This window comes from Neofelis nebulosa, chromosome 18 (genome assembly GCF_028018385.1).
Source record: "Neofelis nebulosa isolate mNeoNeb1 chromosome 18, mNeoNeb1.pri, whole genome shotgun sequence".
NCBI classification, from domain to species: Eukaryota; Metazoa; Chordata; class Mammalia; order Carnivora; family Felidae; genus Neofelis; species Neofelis nebulosa.
The window spans coordinates 21,983,418-21,993,995 of record NC_080799.1 but is presented as its reverse complement, the minus strand read 5'-3'; the positions used below and the strand labels follow the sequence as shown (position 1 = coordinate 21,993,995).

The following is a 10,578-nucleotide window of genomic DNA, read 5'->3' as shown; positions in this document are numbered from 1 at the left end:
CACCTGAGTCCCCCCAGGTGATGCACACCCATTTCCCAGCCAGGACTGGAAGCTGCTGTGGGCACCGCAGAGGGTGGGCAGGGCCTGGGGAGGGGATGCGTCAGGCAGACTTAGGGGAAGAGGAAGTGTCCTGGGCCCCGGGGAAGACTGGCTTGTCTCAGTGGGTGGGGACGGTCATTTGTCGGCTTTCTGGACACACAGAGACAGACAGGATGGATTTCCTCCGGCTCCATCTCCCTGGGCTGCATCAGGCCTTGAGGGGGGCATTGGTGAGAGGGGCAAGGAGATGCCAGAGACTTTCGCCCTGCTCCCTGGGGCCCCCCCTTCCCTCCACCCTTTGAGACTCTCCTCAAGACTTGAGATTCCTTTCCCAGGATCAGGTAGCATCCTAGCCTGATTGTTTCTGGATTTCAATACCCCACCTCCACAGATACATCCCTACCCCTAATCTAGCCCTTTCCTTTTCCTTCTGCAGATACAGTTCTCTTTCTCCTCCCAGATCCCAGAACCCCTCTTCTGTATCTGAGTTCTTCTGGGGCAGGGTCCCATCCTAAACAGTCCTAAGAAGGCTGGATCTCCCCTTAATGCCTTTGTCCCCCTGCCCCTTCTCTTCCAGGATTCCCTCAGCACCTTTGTCTCCTACCTTATGGGCGATGAGGTCCCCACTGTAGAGAGGAGGGAGGCAAGGGCAGCTGAGGAACTGGGGGAGGTGGCTGCAGGAAGGCCAGAGGAGACTGAAGAGAAGGGAGCCCAGGAGGCCCTTGAGGGCCTTGGAGGCAGCCAAAGCAAGGAGGGTGGAGGGCTGAGAGAGCCTAGAGAGGCTGGAAGGTACCAGGAGGGAGGTTCAGCTACAAAACAGACCTGGGATTGGGAAGAAGGCAGCTCCCATGGGTCTCAAGCAAACAGGCAGCTCACTGGGGCCTGGGAAGCAGCCAAGACTGCCAGGTGCCAGGAGCCCAGTGCCCACTTAGAGGCCAAAAAGACGTCTGAGGCAGGGTCTAAGGCTGGTCGAGACAACGGCAGCCAAACCCAAGAGAGTCGAGGGCCCAATGAGCAGGAAGTGAACAGAGAGGAGACACGGAGAACCTGGGAACAGGAGGAGGAGGCGGAAGAGATCAGGGAAGGGAAACCAGGGGTGGCCGGAAAGGCGGAGTCAGAATGGACCTGGCAGAGGGAGCCCGAGGGGAAGGTAGCAGGGGACAGCAGGGAGTCATTAGAGCAGGTGTTCAAGGAGGCAGTTGCAGAGGAGATCCAGGCGCCTAGAGCCAAAGAGGCTGGGAAGGAAGGAGAGGTGATGGTGGTCCTAAGGGGTAGCCAAAGCACAAGGGTAGAGAAAACACGGGAGTCAGGGACAGAATCTGAGGCTGGGACAACCTCAGGCAGGGAGGAAGAGGCCAGGACAGCCTCAGGCAGGGAGGAGGCAGAGACAACCTCAGGTGGAGAGGAGGAGGCCAGGACAACCTCAGGCAGGGAGGAGGAGGCCGAGACAACCTCAGGCAGGGAGGAGGAGGCCGGGACAACCTCAGGCAGGGAGGAGGAGGCCGGGACAACCTCAGGCAGGGAGGAGGAGGCCGGGACAACCTCAGGGGGAGAGGAGGAGGCCAGGACAACCTCAGGCAGGGAGGAGGAGGCCGGGACAACCTCAGGCAGGGAGGAGGAGGCCGGGACAACCTCAGGGGGAGAGGAGGAGGCCGGGACAACCTCAGACAGGGAGGAGGAGGAGGCAGAGACAACCTCAGGCAGGGAGGAGGAGGCTGGGACAACCTCAGGTAGGGAGGAGGAGGCCGGGACAACCTCAGGGGGAGAGGAGAAGGCTGGGACAGCTTCAGGCAGGGAGGAAGAGGCTGGGACAATCTCAGGGGGAGAGGAGGAGGCCGGGACAACCTCAGACAGGGAGGAGGAGGAGGCAGAGACAACCTCAGGCAGGGAGGAGGAGGCTGGGACAACCTCAGGTAGGGAGGAGGAGGCCGGGACAACATCAGGGGAAGAGGAGGAGGCCGGGACAACCTCAGACAGGGAGGAGGAGGAGGCAGAGACAACCTCAGGCAGGGAGGAGGAGGCCGGGACAACCTCAGGGGGAGAGGAGGAGGCCGGGACAACCTCAGACAGGGAGGAGGAGGAGGCAGAGACAACCTCAGGCAGGGAGGAGGAGGCTGGGACAACCTCAGGTAGGGAGGAGGAGGCCGGGACAACCTCAGGGGGAGAGGAGGAGGCTGGGACAGCCTCAGGCAGGGAGGAAGAGGCTGGGACAACCTCAGGGGGAGAGGAGGAGGCCGGGACAACCTCAGACAGGGAGGAGGAGGAGGCAGAGACAACCTCAGGCAGGGAGGAGGAGGCTGGGACAACCTCAGGTAGGGAGGAGGAGGCCGGGACAACATCAGGGGGAGAGGGGGAGGCCGGGACAACCTCAGACAGGGAGGAGGAGGAGGCAGAGACAACCTCAAGCAGGGAGGAGGAGGCTGGGACAACCTCAGGGGGAAAGGAGGAGGTTGGGACAGCCTCAGCCAGGGAGGAAGAGGCTGGGACAACCTCAGGGGGAGAGGAGGAGGCCGGGACAACCTCAGACAGGGAGGAGGAGGAGGCAGAGACAACCTCAGGCAGGGAGGAGGAGGCCGGGACAACCTCAGGTAGGGAGGAGGAGGCCAGGACAGCCTCAGGCAGGGAGGAAGAGGCTGGGACAACCTCAGGGGGAGAGGAGGAAGCCGGGACAACCTCAGGCAGGGAGGAGGAGGCCGGGACAACCTCAGGTGGGGAGGAGGAGGCCGGGATAACTTTAGGTAGGGCAGAGGCCGGGACAACCTCAGTTGGGAAGGAAGGTAACCTCTCGGGAGCCAGGGAGCCAGAATATGGGGAAGCAGTCTCTGGAGAAAGGATCTCAGAGGGCACTGGGAGGACTTGGGCAATAGAGGAGGCCACCAGGGAAGACCAGGAGGAGGAGGTGGATGAGAAGAGAAAGGCTGAGATGAGCGTTTCCCCCAAACAGAGCCAGGCTCTAGGAACTGAGGGCGTGGAGGAAGCAGTGAAGGACCAGCCGGCAGGGAGGGAGTCTGCAGGAGGCCAGGGGTCAGAGGGGGAGGGAGAGGGGTTTAAGGTCCAGGCAGATCGGGATGGGGAAGAGGCCGAGGGGAGGCAAGCCTTGGTGAACAGGACTGTTGCCTTTGGTCTGGAGGAGGTGGTGCAGGCAGAGAAGGCCAAAGAGGAGGGAGAGAGTTGCTGGATCGCTGAGGCTGAGTTGCCCAAGAACAAAGTGGCAAACGAGGCTGAAGGCGATGCTGGCTTGGAGGCAACCCCGGAAGCCAGGCTTGAGAAGGAGTGCAGGGGGGAGAAGAGCGAGGGGGAGGCTCAGACAGGTGGAGAAGGGCTGGCGTTGGAGGGCAGTGGCCTTGAGCACGAGGTCACCGAAGGCCAGGACCCTGAGCTGATGGCCGCCCCCCAGACCCCAACAGAGCAGCCTGAGGAAGGACTGGGGGAAGAGGAAGAGCCCCGGGGCATTCCAGCCCTGAACAAAGAGGAGACAGAAAGGAGCCCAGAGGAATACCCCAGAAACCTGGGGTATGGAAAGCCTGGTGCCTCTGGGACTGAAGCCCAGAGGAGGGACTTGGAGGGAGGGGATTCCCACAAAGAAAAAGCAGATGCTGAAGAGGGGGAGGAGGAGGCTGTAGGAAGCCAGGCATCAGAGGAGGCCGAGGAGGCCGAGGAGGCCGAGGGAGGCCAAGAGTCTGCGCTCCCAGATGTCCTGGAGGCAGGTGGGGAGTGGAAGAAAGCTGAGGAAGCAGGGTGTGGAGCAGAGGAGGGAGAGGCCCGCGGAGCACAGAGCCAGGAGCCGGGTGGAAGGTTCAGCGCAGGGGCAGGGGCAGGTCGGGCACTGGGGAAGTCAGATGCCCGAGACACCGAGGATGAGGAGGCAGAGGCCACGGTGCCCTGCAGGGCAGACACGACATCCAGCGGAGTTTGGGGGCTGGAGGAGGCGGCTCTGAGCCTCCAGGACAGTGAGGACACAGGGGTCAGTTCTTCGGCTGCTGAGATAGCGGGGGACAAGGCCGATGGGAGGGCTGCTGCACCTGGGAGAGGGCCCAAAAGAGAGGCTGGGGAAGCTTGGGAATCAGAAGGGAGGCAGGAGGCTGGGGGAGGAAAGGAGCTAGTGGAGGCTGCGTGGGAAAAAACCCAAGGGGGGCCAGAGTTTGGCCTGGAGGGCTCAGCAGACATGGAGATAAATAGCAGAGGGGGCCCAGAAGAGGCTTTTGAGGCCGGAGACGGTGAGCCCAGGGGAGAGTGCGCAGAGGTCAGGGAATCTGCAGCGGCAGAGGGAGGCTGTGGGATGGACGGCTTTACCTGGGGTTCCCAGGTGGCGAGGGCAGAGGGCGCCACGGCCACGGTAGAGGCCGAGGGGCTCCCAGGAGGGCAGACGCCGCCGCGGGAACAGGAGGCTGCGGGATGGCAGTTAAAGGAGCAGGGGCAAGGCGGTGAGGGGCAGCGTGGGGACCTCCACCCTGAGAAAGAGGCACAGAGGCCCCTTGACGTGGAGGGTGTTGAGGTGACTGAAGACCAGAGGGCGGAGGCCGAGGAGATTGTTCCAGAAGGCCCGGAGGACATCCAGGGCCAGGAGGACCAGTCAACATACCAGGAGCCTGGGCCACGTGGAGAGACGGCAGCAAGTACCGGAGGGGATGCTCACGGCAGCTGGAGTGAGGTGAGGGCTCCAGCCAGGGTCTGGGGCTGGACAGAGCAGAATATCGAAGCCAGCCCCTTGGTACTCGGTGCCCCTGTCCCTGCAGGCCCTGCTTCCTGGGTCTCGCCTGGACGTCTCTGTCTCGAGGAGCCGTGTACTCCTGTCTCGAAGCTCCTCCCAGCGTCGCTCCCGGCCCTCTTTCCGACGGACCCCGGCCCCTGAGCGGCAGGAGGAGCCTCCGAGCCCCCCCCCTGAGGAAGAGCCATCAGCCCCCGAGCAGAGACTTCTCCGGCCAGAGGAACCCCCGGAGGCAAGCCCCCCAAGGCCTGAAGGGACCCCACCGCCAGCCAGGAGAAGGCCCCTGGGACACGGGTAAGCAGAGGGCGACGTGGCTGGGCCGGGGTGGGGAGGAGGCCGTGGACACGTGGAGACCAGCTCCCACAGCCCGTCTCCACCTGCAGGTTTGGCCTTGCCCACCCCGGCATGATGCAGGAACTGCAGGCCCGACTGGGCCGGCCCAAACCCCAGTGAGCGCCCCGAGCCCCTGGGAGCCGGGCCCTGAATGAGCATCAGAAGGATCCACCAAATCCTGCTTGGCCTATCTCCCTCCGCCACTTTGGACACACCCTTTTCCACCCTCTGGGCCTTGGTTTCTTGGTGTGTCAAGCTCGGAGCAGACAGAGGCAGACATCCTCGAGAAGCGTGAACTGGAGGAGTCTGACTGCAATGTGGCTGATGCACACCCCGCCCCCCCGACCCCTGGCCCTCTGGGAGCGCGCCCCTCATGGCCCGTCCTGATCACGCCTCCGGCGCATCTCTGCTGTCTGCAGGACCGAGGGGACGGGACAGTTCTCCTCGCGGCCTTCCCTCCCCGACCTCTCCGGTCCCCACCCAGGCCTCCAGAGGGCAGTGCAGTGGGAACCCAAAGCTCGGCGGGGTGGGCGCTAGCCCGGAGGAGAGGGGTCAGGAGGCCCTCTGGACCTCCATCTGCAATCAGAGGTTGATGGGACAGATCAGTGGCCTTGAGCTTTGAAAAACTCACGGCTCTGCAGGTTACTGTGGCAACCACCAGCCCAGCAAGCCAGTCTGGGGGAAGGTGGGCCAGGAGCCCCCGAAATTTAGGAGCAGAGAGGGGTCCAGGGCGGCCAGAGACTACAGACCCCCCCCCCCAGACCCTTTTGTCCTTTGGCATCAGGCACCCCTTCTGGGAAAAGAAGCCGAGGCTGAGAGAGGATGACAGTGCTTTATTCGGCACCCCGCACGGTGGCCTAGCTCGGGGACAACTAGCCGGCTCTGAAACAATAAATAAACCATCACTTTCCTAAACAATAAATAAATATCCAAGAAATAAATATCCGGCAGGGCCTGGAGGGGCCTTAAGTTATTGGGTGGGGGTTGGGGTGGGAGGCCGGTGGAGTCCTGCCCTGTTCGAGGCAGACGAGCTGGAGGCTGTCCCGTTGGCCCGAACTGAATGAAGGGTGAAGGGAAGGGGCTGAGCGGTCACCCCATCAGGGCCGGGAGCCGAACGAGGACCCCGAGGCCGGGGCTGGGTTTCCAGCTTGGGAGAGTAAGAGCAAGTCCCTTACGGCCCGAGCTAAGACGAGCTCTAAGGAGTGCAGCAGCTGGTAGGTATGGAGGAGCTGGGGCCAGGACGGCTGCCCTGACACCCGTGAGAGGCCACTCGGAGCCCCTGGGAGCGGCTCCTTCCTCTCCTTGTCATCTTCCTCCTCGGGGAGGTTGAGTCCCGCAGCCAGCACCTGTGAGGAGAGGCCCACGGGTCAGACAGTGGCCAAGCGGAGACCCCGAGCAAACCCTTGTTCCTTTAGGTGCCCAGTGGCAACAGAATGACATCAGATGCCACGAGGTCATGATTTCCCCGGACAGCCCCTACTCTAGACCTTCCGTTATGTCATCATCTCACGTGTCCTGCCTGATTTTTTGATTCGAGAAAATGGAAGTCACCGAGCCGGATGCCGCGCCCGGGGCGGGCACACGATCCCAGGATTGCCCTGGGCGTGTGGGATGCCCGAAGTTCTCCTCTCGAGGGTCATTTGGGGGTCCGGAGTGGGCAGCAAGGTGGGACAGCCAGTTTTCACGCTGCTTACATTTTATTAAGGATAAAACGCCTGTTTCCCTTGGAGACATTCGGGAGGATCTGGTGACGTTAGGGGCTAAGGGAGAAGGGACCGAGCTTTGCTGTGGGGCCTGCTAATGCCAGCAGCTGTTCCGGGTGCTTCAGAGCTGTTTGGATCAAGACATCAAGAGGAGGCAGAGATTCGGGGTGGGGCAGAGCCAGGGCCTACACACACACACACACACACACACACACACACACTCAGAGGACCTACAGCATCTCCTTCCAAACTTACCCAACCTGCGGGCAGGGAGTGTTTGAAAAAGGGGGCCCGTGAGGCTCAATGTTATGTGTTGGTCTCTGGGAGTTCGGGAGGGGGGTGAACACTCTACCTGGAAGTGGAGATGCTGCTGCAAATCCCGGAGGTCCAACCTCATGGTCCATAGCTCTATCTTCTCTGAGCTCGTCCAGCCCCCCTGGCTTCCCAGGCTTCCCAACAGGGCATGGAAGGGGCGAAGTGTCATGAAGAGGAAGCAGAGTCGTTCTGGGTCCTGCAGGAGGGAAGGGAGGGGGTCAGGAAAGGCTTGCAGGCTGAGGATCAAACCTAAGCCCATCTCCGCTGTCCTATCACTCTCTCTCCACAACCCCACTCTATCCTCTTCCCTACCATCCCCTTTCATGTTCCTTTCCTTTTTTTCTTTTTTAATTTTAACGTTTATTTATTTTTGAGACAGAGAGAGACAGAGCATGAACAGGGGAGGGGCAGAGAGGGAGACGCAGAATCTGAAACAGGCTCCAGGCTCTGCGCGGTCAGCACAGAGCCCGACGCGGGGCTCGAACTCACGGACCGCGAGATCGTGACCTGGCTGAAGTCGGACGCTTAACCGACCGAGCCACCCAGGCACCCCTCCTTTTTTTTTTTAGGTTTATTTTGAGGGGGGGGGGTAGGGAGGGACAGAGAGAGAGAGGGAGAGAGAACCCTAAGCAGACTCTGTGCTAACAGCAGACTGGGGGCTCGATCTCAGGAACCGTGAGGTCGTGACCTGAGCCGAGATTAGGAGTTGGACGCTTAACCGGCTGAGCCACCCAGGCACCCCCCTCCGTTTCACGTCCATGGCTTCACTTGTTTTTATCCTGTCTCCAACCTCCTTCCCACACTAATCCCACGCCATCCCTCCTCCGTATGTGCAGCCTCGTTCTGACACGACTTCTTTATTCCAGCTGGATCTTTATATCCGGTGACGTGCCAAGCCTCATCCGGATCCAATTCCTCCATTCATCCCCAAATCCATTTTCCATTCAATCCCCTGACTTCATCGCCATATACCCGGCCCAGCCTTGCTGCCAGCTCTCCTGCCCCACCCCACGGGCCCCCAACTCACAGAGAGGCTGTGCCAGGCCCGGAAGGTCAGGGAGACATTGGGGAGCTGATCTCCCAGGGGCAGGAGGTCCAGGCTCACTCCTGGCAGGTGAGATTCAGCCTGTGGGGCAAGATCTGTTAGTGGGGGGGCCAGAGGGATTGGGGATTCGCCCGTCCCCAAAGCCAGCTGCATCAGAGAGAGACTCACAAAGCGGTGGGCCTGGGTCCGAACCTCGGAGAACAGCTTCCTGGCGAGGTGCAGGCTGACCTTGAACTCCCTCCGCAGCTCCTGCAGGCTCAGGGGGGGCCTCCCTGGCGGCCTCGGGAATCCCCAAACACCAGCACGAGCCAGGAGGAAGGAGAGCAACAAGAGGCTGAGCCCTGGAGAGAGGGGGGAGATGGTGGGCCAGGTTGGGGGAAAGCTCGAGAAGAACTCAACATGCCCCTTCTGAGCCTGTGCTGTAGGCAAAGCCTGTGTGCCATTTTGCTGACCCCGCAAGGCTACTAATAACATGGAAGCTATCGAGGACACCATATGGCATCTCTGTCTGAACGAAAGGAAGGTACCCCTTCTCCGAGGCGGACACGGCCTTGCACAGAAGGCCCACATTCGCAAGCAGATCTCAGGCTCCATCTCGGCCCCTCACTAACTCCCTTGGCTAAGTGTCTTTTTCGGTGAACCAACCGCTCAACGGTATGTGGCAGCCTGGGGGCTATTATCCGTGCATTTTGCAGATGAGGAAAATGCGAGGCTGACTAGCCCAGGGTGGCGTGGCGAGAGGGGGAGGGGACCAGGACTGGATTCCAGATCTGCCCAAATGCAGATCCTGCGTGCTTCCCCCGCAGGGAACTCAGACGAGGTAGCCACCTCCCCTGGAGTGGGCACTCTGTTCTGCCGAAGATTCCTGGGGCTTAGCCAGGCGGCTCTGATGGCCTGAACTGGAGCCCCAGGGGTGGGCGGGCAGTGCTGGAGACTCTACCTCGGAGAGTCAGAAGGACAGATTGGTCCAGCCACCACCGAGGCCGATGGGTCACTCTGCAGTGTCAGAAGAAGAGGGGGTGCCAGGGGGAGGAAGGGGGCCTGGGATGGGAGGCATAACCTCTGTTTCTCGTCCAGGTCCTTCCCTGGATGAGATGAGTCGCCTCTTATCTCTGTGCCTCAGGTTCCCATCCGTAAAATGGGGTAGTCAGGCCAGCTGGTTTCTGAAAGTATTTCCGGCCTATGTTTCCTGGACAGAAGAGAGAGGGGCCCTAGGGTGGGGGGTCTGGGAAGAGGCCAGGGTTCGGTGGTTTCTCCATCAGGGAGAGGAAATCTAGCAATCACTGGAGTTACACAATTCTCCTCGAAACACAAACCAAAACTAAGCTGTAAGTCTGTCTGTTCCCGCTCACCCTCCTCTCCATGCTTCTCCCTTGTCCATTCTTGATGGGCTCTGCTTCCCGAAATGTCCTGTACGTAAAGGTGAAGGAGAGCTTCTGGGTCCTTCACCGGCCAATGTACTTCTAGAGGCGGTGGGTGGTCCCTGGGACCCCTAGCATCCAGGCTCCCCGGTTTAGGGACCACATCCCAGGGACTTCAGGCAGAGTGGGGTTCTTCTCAGCTCTGTGTTGAGGGAAAGTGAGTACCCCAGGCTCTGGTGGATATTGCCACCCCAAATCGAGCTGGGCCACTTCCTAGGGCTTCCTGTCTGAGCTCTGGGACCCCAGACCCTTCCCTTGGCTTCTCCCTACGCTCTGCACTCAATCCCAGCTCCTTGGCTCTGGCTCTCTACCCGTTCTCCAGCCCTTGGTCCCTACTATGGCCCTACTATCTGCTCTTCCTTCTGTGTCTCTGTGTCCTTGAGTCGCCCACTGTGGATTGGACCTCCTTCCAAGCTACAGACCCTTGACCCAGTTAGGCCGCCGCCGCCTTGCCCCCGCCCCACACTCCAGCCCACTCCTCCTGCCCTTCTTCCTCTCCCAGCCCCGGTTCTCAGCCAAACTGTCCTGTCCCCGCTCAGTCGCTCCAGCCAAACTCCTGATCCTGGCCCTGGTCAAACTGGCTGCCCGCCTCTCCCCATCCGGGCCGGTCAAGGCTTCCCATCCGCTGCCCAGCCCTGATCAAACCATCACCCTCATTCACTCCAGCCTCATTCCTATCCTCCGGTCGACTGTATCCTGTATCCTCAGTCTTGACCCAGTAGCTGTCCCTCGGCCCCCGGCCCCCATCCACACCAGTCAAGCCCTCCCACCCCCTGCCCAGTCTCAGCCAAGCTTGCCACCCCCTCCACCCCCGGCCCTGGCCTCAAACTCACGCCAGCCAAGGTCGCCTGCCATCTGGCCCATGACGGGGCCCAGCCTGTGTGGCCAGCCATCTCCCGGGCAGGGGTCTTATACTGGGGGCTGCGCCGGTTTCACTTTCCGTCCTGCTTGTACTTTCGGCTTTGCGCTCAGTCTTCCCTCCTCACCGCCCCTTGCTGAAATGGGGAAATGTCA

At 61.2% G+C, this 10,578-nt stretch overlaps 2 protein-coding genes across 12 annotated transcripts; one reads left to right on the top strand and one right to left on the bottom strand.

Annotated features, from left to right (window-relative positions):
* Positions 1–147: 147 nt before the first annotated feature.
* Positions 148–6,021, top strand: APOBR (apolipoprotein B receptor). Of its 10 annotated transcripts, XM_058712136.1 has the most exons (6): positions 181–269; positions 617–1,769; positions 1,923–1,952; positions 1,983–4,690; positions 4,776–5,041; positions 5,131–6,021. In XM_058712136.1, the coding sequence occupies exons 1-6, from the start codon at positions 213–215 to the stop codon at positions 5,198–5,200; spliced, it is 4,284 nt and encodes a 1,427-aa protein (XP_058568119.1). In that variant the 5' UTR covers positions 181–212; the 3' UTR covers positions 5,201–6,021. The 10 variants fall into 10 exon arrangements, with proteins under 10 accessions (XP_058568108.1, XP_058568109.1, XP_058568113.1 ...); XM_058712130.1 differs by having other exon boundaries at positions 178–269; positions 617–2,168; positions 2,199–4,690; XM_058712129.1 differs by having other exon boundaries at positions 179–269; positions 1,800–4,690.
* IL27 (interleukin 27) lies at positions 5,894–10,545 on the bottom strand. 2 transcript variants are annotated; one of them, XM_058712139.1, is made up of 5 exons: positions 10,398–10,545; positions 8,312–8,484; positions 8,126–8,224; positions 7,136–7,294; positions 5,894–6,426 (listed from the first exon to the last, which is right to left on the bottom strand). In XM_058712139.1, exons 1-5 carry the CDS (start codon positions 10,426–10,428, stop codon positions 6,178–6,180), a joined length of 711 nt encoding a protein of 236 aa, XP_058568122.1. In that variant the 5' UTR covers positions 10,429–10,545; the 3' UTR covers positions 5,894–6,177. The 2 variants fall into 2 exon arrangements, with proteins under 2 accessions (XP_058568122.1, XP_058568121.1); XM_058712138.1 differs by lacking the exon at positions 10,398–10,545 and having other exon boundaries at positions 8,312–10,012.
* Between the last annotated feature and the right edge of the window lie 33 nt (positions 10,546–10,578).

Excerpts from the sequence above, each read along its gene's own strand:
- APOBR (XM_058712125.1), top strand. The coding sequence starts at position 213 with ATGGATTTCCTCCGGCTCCATCTCCCTGGGCTGCATCAGGCCTTGAGG. Across the intron at positions 4,691-4,775 it reads CTCACGGCAGCTGGAGTGAG|GCCCTGCTTCCTGGGTCTCG; the intron begins GTGAGGGCTCCA and ends CTGTCCCTGCAG. Across the intron at positions 5,042-5,130 it reads AGAAGGCCCCTGGGACACGG|GTTTGGCCTTGCCCACCCCG; the intron begins GTAAGCAGAGGG and ends CTCCACCTGCAG.
- IL27 (XM_058712138.1), bottom strand. The coding sequence starts at position 8,737 with ATGGAGCCTGAGATCTGCTTGCGAATGTGGGCCTTCTGTGCAAGGCCG. Across the intron at positions 7,295-8,125 it reads GGGCCTGGCACAGCCTCTCT|GACCCAGAACGACTCTGCTT; the intron begins GTGAGTTGGGGG and ends TCCCTCCTGCAG. Across the intron at positions 6,427-7,135 it reads AGCAGCATCTCCACTTCCAG|GTGCTGGCTGCGGGACTCAA; the intron begins GTAGAGTGTTCA and ends CTCTCCTCACAG.